This window comes from Capricornis sumatraensis, chromosome 21, assembly GCF_032405125.1.
Source record: "Capricornis sumatraensis isolate serow.1 chromosome 21, serow.2, whole genome shotgun sequence".
NCBI classification, from domain to species: domain Eukaryota; kingdom Metazoa; phylum Chordata; class Mammalia; order Artiodactyla; family Bovidae; genus Capricornis; species Capricornis sumatraensis.
Window position 1 is genome coordinate 44,485,304 of NC_091089.1, and position 7,654 is coordinate 44,492,957.

At 51.7% G+C, this 7,654-nt stretch overlaps 1 protein-coding gene across 3 annotated transcripts in view; it reads right to left on the reverse strand.

Moving 5' to 3' along the window:
- The window catches only part of PPP4R1 (protein phosphatase 4 regulatory subunit 1), a 48,725-nt gene extending 41,839 nt beyond the window's left edge, over positions 1-6,886 (reverse strand). For 2 of the 3 annotated variants that reach the window (XM_068993618.1, XM_068993617.1), the window contains exons 1-2: positions 6,846-6,886; positions 6,709-6,753 (exon numbers count right to left, since the gene is read on the reverse strand). In XM_068993618.1, coding sequence (XP_068849719.1) covers positions 6,709-6,753; positions 6,846-6,852 — 52 coding nt within the window. In that variant the 5' untranslated portion in view covers positions 6,853-6,886. The remainder of the gene's footprint in view (positions 1-6,708; positions 6,754-6,845) is intronic. The other variant, XM_068993619.1, reaches the window with a different exon arrangement.
- Between the last annotated feature and the right edge of the window lie 768 nt (positions 6,887-7,654).

Here is a 7,654-nt window from a genome sequence, read left to right on the forward strand (position 1 = left end):
AGAAATTTCTCCTACTTCCCTCCTGCAGCAAGTTAAAGAGCTATGTCAGTGCTATGAAGCAGCTTGGATGGGATGGGAGTTTGGGGGAGAATGGACACAGGTATGGCTGAGCCCCTTTGCTAAGCACCTGAAACTATCACAACATTGCTCATCAGCTCTACTTAAAAAAAAAAAAAAATTTAGAGCTATGTTAGATGATATTTAGGAAAAGAACTTTTAAAACCTACAAGGTCTGAATTGTAGCTGAAGCTCCAATACTCTGGCCATCTGATGTGAAGAGCTGACTCACTGGAAAAGACCCTGATGCTGGGAAAGATTCCAGGTAAGAGGAGAAGGGGGCGACAGAAGATGAGATGGTTAGACGGCATCATGGACTCAATGGACATGAATCTGAGCAAACTCTGGGAGACAGTGAAGAACAGGGGAGCCTGGCACGAAGCAGTCCCTGGGGTTGAAAAGAGTGGGACACGACTTATCGACTGAAAGACAACAAAGTCTGCCTCCACACCATCTCTATCTGCAAGAGCCTGGGTCTACGCTTTTTCACGCTTGACATGAAAAGAATGAACACGTAACCTGCCCTCTAGCTCCTGGTTTCTATAATCCTGGAACCACTGGCTCAGGAGACACACAGCACAACTCACGTCCATGTGATCCTCTGAATGATACAGCAAACCAATTTAAAACATGAAGTTTTACAATATTCTTGTTACCATTGAGGCTGACCCCAAAGGGCGAAATGTGCTTATTAGCAAGATGAAAACAAGCAAACAAGCAAAATGTTGCTTCTTTTAATCTGGTAGTCAGTATTTAGATGAAAGTGAATTTAGTAGTTATAGACATGAGCTTTATTACAGTAGAACATGCAAAGAAAAATGTCTTAAGAATTTAACCACTTAAAACTTTCATAAATTATCACACCTCACTACACCCTTGGATGTCATTCTGTCCGCAGAACATCAGACTCATGAAAGATTTACAGTTAAAATAAATGACACCTGGGATGGCCTTAAAGCACTCTACTGCCTCCCCTACAAAAGTTCAGGTGTTAGAAGGTGGATAAGTGAAAGCTGAGTGGTGGGTTTATGATGGTTCATTTGCTTTTGTGTATTTTTTAAATGTCCCGTTAAAAATATTAACAGTACTTACTTTAAAAAAAAAAAAAGCAATTCATCCTATTAAAAGACTAGAGAAAAAATCATAAATGCAGAACAAGCATCTGAAAAAGTCCAACGTTCAATTCTAATTTCCCAAAAGGTCTCAGGAGACTCAGGGGACTTTCTCAACCTGAGAAAGGGCATTTGTGAAAAAATAATACATTGAACATCAAGATTCAAAACTTCCGCTCTTCAAAACACACTGTTAGGACAATGAAAGGAAAATCAAAGAATGGGAAATGGCATTTGCAAATCACGTATCTGAGAAAGGATCTGTGTCTGGAATATACAAAGAACTCTCAAAATTTAGAAAACAAGTAACCCAATAAATAAACGAGCAAAAGATCTGAACAGACACTTCACCATAAAAGACAGATGCTGAAAGAGCCATGAAAAAAATGAGCATTATCAGACTTGACGGAGATGAAAATTCAAACTGCAAAGTTGTGCCAGCAAGGGTGCAGGGCACCTGGGTTCTCCCACACACTGGGGTCGGGGGGAGAGGTAGGGGGAAGACTGCACAGCCACTCTGAAAAACGGGCTGGCAGCTTCTTAGAAATCTCAGCAGCCAAACCACCCCCAGGTACACACCCGAGAGAAGGGTATGTCCACCAAGAGACTTGCTCCTGAGTGCTCAGCAGCGTGGCGGAGCCAGCCCAAAGCCTAGCAACATTGTAAAGTCAGGAAACAGCTGAGGAAAGTAGGCACTTGCTCCAGATGGTATGGATCGTGATACAGCGGGTGAAGGTCCACGGCTGCAGCCTGGAGTCAGCTCTGAGCTTTATGTTGCTGGGTGCTTCTTACCCTACATTCAGCTATAAGCGCAGCATGAGAAATGCTCAAAGACTACCCACACTGGTACCAATCAGGCAGGAAAACGAGTCTGCCCCTAGGTCTGGGGAGAAAGGGGCTAAAAAGACCATCTCAGGAGGGGAGGACTGTGGGGAGGTGGCCCAGAGGCCTGTGCTCAAGTCCCCTCTTACAGGCTCCAGGGAGCACGGGCCTTTCCACCACCTTCCCCAAGGTGCAGGGATGTGTCACCTGCCCTTCTCTCAAAACATTAAAACAGCTGTATTTTCAGATCCAACTTCAAAGTCCAACAACTTCCCAATTCAAGGGTAGGAACTGCCCACCCTATCATGTAGCTGACAGCAAACATTCTCAGTCACCAGGAGAGAGAAATCCGAAATTCCAAAATATAAGGCACATGTTGTGAAGTAACGACAGTTCAATAAACAAATACAACACCTTTGTCTGGACCAGAGGAGGAACAAGGCCCGGGCGTAAGAACGAACAGAAAGCCCCGCGTGTAGCTGTCTGGGTCCCAAATCCTGCAGCCACCAGCCCAAGAGGCCGGCACAGCGCGCGCGGTTACAGAGGACAAAGACGACTCTCCCAAGAGGACTCTTTCTTTGAGAAATTCCACAAACGGGATCATGATCCAAGGCATCATTGACCGATTCCATACGCACATGGGTGCCACTAAACCCATGTTTAAGCCCCTTTCCTAGGACATCAATTATATTATCTCCAAATAGAGACTTCTCCTGTCCAGTCTTGTTGGTAGCAGTCGAAACATGCTACAAGTCTCTTGACTCACTCTCCCAAATCCCCATTTAACAACTCTTCTAAACATGGTTTTCAAGGACGCCTTCCTCGGGGTTTGCGACCCACTGACTGGCCACCTGGGGACACACACTCTGAACGTTCCCAGGCAATGTGACTCCCAAGAAGCTTATCAATCCCAGTCTCCCTAAGTAGCCGTGGGCACAGAGGCTCCGAAAGGAGTGAGGCAGGGTAGTTACACCCCATCAGCCCTGGTTCTATCACTAACTGCTTCAAACCAGAAAAACAGCATTGGGCAACAGGATTCCAAAACTTTAACAGGAAAAAGTCATGCTATGCCATATTCCAGAACACAGCTCCGAGGCCCGTCCGAGGCACGCTAGTCACAGCTGAGAGAAATTAACATGAAGACTAGATTAGCTGTATTACGCACGAGCCTCATTCGAATCACCCCTCCCTACCAGGTTAAATTAAACCTCAGGCAGCATGCTACATGCACCTTCAAGGGTATTATTCTAAGTACAGGTTCAAACAAACTGCCTACACTAGCTGGGGCTGCTCGATGGTGCAAACTCAGGAATCTAAAGGAAAAATGGTCTTTAATATAAAAATACTCTAAATATTAGAATTAGGAGGTTTGGCTTAAATTCTGGCTGGTACTTGGAGGAGTTTTGTCCCCTGAGAGAATCATTTAGTCTCTATGCATATCAGTTAACATATTTATTATTATCAGAACACCAGAGTCTACAAATCCCATCGATTCTAGAAAGAACTCACGTACGAGAGCAACTGGAAACCACTAACCTGATGTCATCTTTCTTTTAGAATAATATTCTTCAACATATTACTTGAACCAAAATTTAAACTTTAATGAAACTCCTTCAGTGAAATTATTTTTACAAACACTAACTCATCAAATCCTACTGTATCTGAAGTCCCATCTTACCTACCCTAGAAATACAGCAACTTAACTGTACACCAGAATTGTGTCTGTGAAGAACTGATGACAGAAATTTAAAATCTCCTCCTCCGAGAGTCTATCTGGAACTCCACACTGGAACCCATCATCCCAGGAACACAAAGGGTTCCCTAGCTTGGAAGTCGCTCTGCTTTCTCTTTGAAATTCAAAGTGCCTCTCATCAGCGGTTAAGTACTGGAAATATCACTTTTAAGCAAACTGAGTTTTTCAATGGGCAAGTCTCCTAAACTTAATAGTACCGTACAAAGATGTTATTTATTTACCCTGATAAGGAGTCTGCCTGCAATGCAGGAGACCAGGGTTCGATCCCTGGTTTGGGAACACCCCCTGGAGAAAGAACTGGCAACCCACTCCAGTATTCTTGCCTGGAAAATACCACGGACAGAGAGGAGCCTGGCCGGCCAGAGTTCATGGGGTTGCAAAGAGTCAGACACAACTAACAGACTCCACTTCTCTCTCTTCTCTATGATCCTCTGAGGTGTACATACAAGGTACCATTTTTCACACATTAGGGGTTTTTTTCCTCCAAGAGTATCAGTTAAGTCCATCTCTGACCAACCCTTTCCTGTTCTACTCACGTTTCTACTGATTCTACATAGAGACTAGAGGCTTAAAATGAAACAAATCAATGAATGACCTGAGACTCTCATCTCAGGATCTGGTGATAGCCCCTTTTCAAGATCTGGATCTCACCTGGGGCCTCCCCCGGGCTCCCCAGCTGCTCATTACTTGTACAACAGCACTGACTCTCTTTTAAGTCTAGGACCTGCATTTAGGAAAGGCCACCAAGAATCTGGAGCTCAAGCAGCTGACTCAGCCCTTGGTGTAGCTGAAGGGGCAAGCCCCGAGATAGCCTCCGCCAGCACTGCCCCAGGCAGAAGACCTGGCTCAGAGACATAGTCCAGCCGTGCAGGCAGCCCAACCCCCACCTCCTCCACCTCAACGTCTCTGGTCCACTCCCTTGTCCAGGACATGCCCAGCCTCTCCATTTCCTCCCCAGCCATCTCACCCTGGACCAAGGCCCCATGGCTAGCTTCCCCTCTCACCCAACCCTCCCTTCACAATAGACCGTGAGGGGTCCTTTAACTGGCCGTAGGTAGGTTCCAAGATGGCTTGTTCCTGAATATTCTGAGTAAAGCCATCACCTGTAGAAACTGCAGCCACTAAGAAAAATAAGCAATTATTCCAACAAAGACTTCCACCAAACTATAAATATGCAAATAAGCTACCTGTACCTTCTAAGGTTGAACATTTTATCCTAAATTGAAACACACTCGACAGCACTCGACAGTAAATCAACTGTACTTCAATAAAACACACACGGAGGGAACAAACAGGATCTTAAAAAAGTTAAGAGCACTAGCAGCACCTGTAAATATGTAAATTCTGTGGCGTGATGTTCAACATCAGTATCCCCTCCCTGCACTTTCTTTCCAGCTTCCCTTATAACACCACCAAAAATTGTAGTCACTATTTACCAGGTATTATTCTAAGTGTTTTGTGTGAATTAATTTATGAAAAGCTCTAACAGCTCTCTAAGGTAGCTAACGTTAATTACGCCTATTTATAAATGACTACATTTGGCACTGAGAAGTTCAAGTGAGTTGCAGTCTGCTCAAACAGGACGCCAAGGCTGGAACTAAGCAGTCCTGCTCCTAAGCCCGGTCTGTCCAAGACTGTACTGGGATGCCCGGACACCTCACTGTCACACTTATATCATCAAAGCTACTTGGGAACCGCTAGAAGGACACAGAGCGTGACTGCCTCTGCTGCTCTCCCCTCAGCGGTCTGGAGAGTCCTGAAGAAATCAGGCCAAGTTCCACACTGGTGGGCTGCCCCTTTCAGACTGTGCTCCTTAAGGGTGAAGGAGAAAACTGCAGCTCATCTCTTAGGCTTTGATTATCCAGGGTACCCAAGTGACAGTAAATGAATGAGACAGTCCTCGACACCTGCTGCAGAGGGGCGTCTTCCACCGAGAAAAAGCCTTGGGCCTAAACACACGCCTGAGAAGGCCCCGCATGGGGACAGTCCTTAGTCAACTCTCCGAACCTCTCCAACGCTAACCCTGCCAGGAGCCCCAGAGCTGCGGTAACCGACACCTGAAACTTAGCAGGTGCGCGCGTCCTAGTGGACAGCACGAAAGGAGATGGGAGAGCCGGCCTTCACTACATGAGCACTGCTGCCTTCAGAGAGCCTTTTTACTGAAGAAGAAAAAAACCGTAAACCCAGACTGCACCAAACACGAGTTTACGAATGGTTCATTCACTTTAGAAATATTTTTTCCTAAAAGCTCCTTATAAAGAGTCAATTTCCCTCACGTCACTCAAAATACCCCGTAATTTACTGAGCTTAATGTGGGCAAGGAAACCACGTTAGACAACGCTAGGGATCAGCTCCCGGCACCTACAGGAGGGACGCCCAGGTACAGCCCCCGGGGCACCCCCGAGGCGGCCCGGACCACCTCACTGTTCCCGGAGCCCCCACGTCCCCGTAAGCTGCCCCCGCTGGAGCCGCCTCCCAGCTCCCTTCCGACCCCGGAGCAGAGCACGCGAGCGGGACGCCTCCTTCCCGACGCTCCTCCGGGAACAATGTCAAACTTTTTGTTTTTCCTGAAGCACAAGACTCCTCCGCTCGGAAACTTCACGGTCCCCAGGAAGCCAAGCGTGGAGGCGCGGGAAGGCCCGGCCAAGCCGCCAGCCTTTGCGCCGAAGAAAGGCGGTCGATGCTTGCGGGCCCGTCCCGCCCGGGCCGCCCCTTCCGCCTCCGCAGACCCGGGCCCCCCGGACCCCGCAGCCCGGACCCCGGACCCGGGCCGGCGGCCTCGGCGGGGCTCTGGGCGGCGGGCGGCGCCCCGAGCCCTGCCTGCCGCGGCCCCGGCCCCGCCGACCAGCCGCCGCGCTCCTGCTTCCGCCGCCGCGGCTCCGCCCGAACGGCCGCCCCGAGCCGCCGAGGCCTGGGCTCCCCGCCGCCCGCGCCCTGCCTCCCGCCCGCCCGGCTCGCACTCACATCCGTCCGCGTCCTCCGGCAGGTCCTCCTGCAGCAGCGACAGGTCTGCGCCGAGGGAGACAAGAAAGGCCGTGAGCCCGCCGCCCGCCGCCCCGCGCCCTCGCGTCCCCGCCCGCCGCCCGCCGCGGGGCCCGTACCCGCCATCTTGCGGCGCCCCCTCCTCCGCCGTCGCCCGGGGACCCGGGGCTCCAGGGGCGGCGCGCGCGGCGGCCGGTGGACGCGCGCGGGGGGCGGTGCCGCGGGGACGCGCGAGGCGGGCCGAGGGCGGCGGGCCGGGGGCGGCTCCGGACGCCGGGCGGACCCGGCCCGCCCCGCCCGCCTGCGAGCCGCTCCGCCTCCCGCCTCGCTCGCTCCGCCCTCCGGCGCGCTCTCGGCTCGGCCGGCCCCTCGGTGCGCCGAGTCCGAGGCGCTGCTGCTGCTGCTGCTGCTGCCGCCCCCGCCGTCGCCGGGGCCCCGCGCCGTGTGCCGGGCTCAGCCGGGCGGGGCCGCCCGCGCGCTTTGTTGGGTCACTGGCGCCGCCCGTCGGCCCGCGGGGCCCGGTCCCGGCACCTGCCCGCCCGTCTGCTCGGCCGCGCGCCGGGGCCACCTCCGGGCGTGAAGCGCCGGCCGCCGGGTGCGGCGAACAAAGCCGCGGGGATGGCGCGGCGGTGGGCGTGCGGCCCGGTTGCAGGAGGACCAACGAACCTCGCCCCCGGGATCGTTGGGATTAAGGAAGAACGACAGGAGCCGAGCACCGAGTACTGGGCGTCCCGCAGGTGCTGGGGAACAGCGCCTCGCCTTAGCTTTTGTCTGTAAATAATTTAAATAATTGTCGTAGCACTCGAGGCGCTCGGCTGAAATTTGCAGCACGCGTTCTGTTACTTCCGTCTTTCCACAAGTGCTCAGGGATGCACGCAACCGCCCAGTATGGAGGGGGGCTCAGCCCCAGTTTCCTGGCCCACTGGCC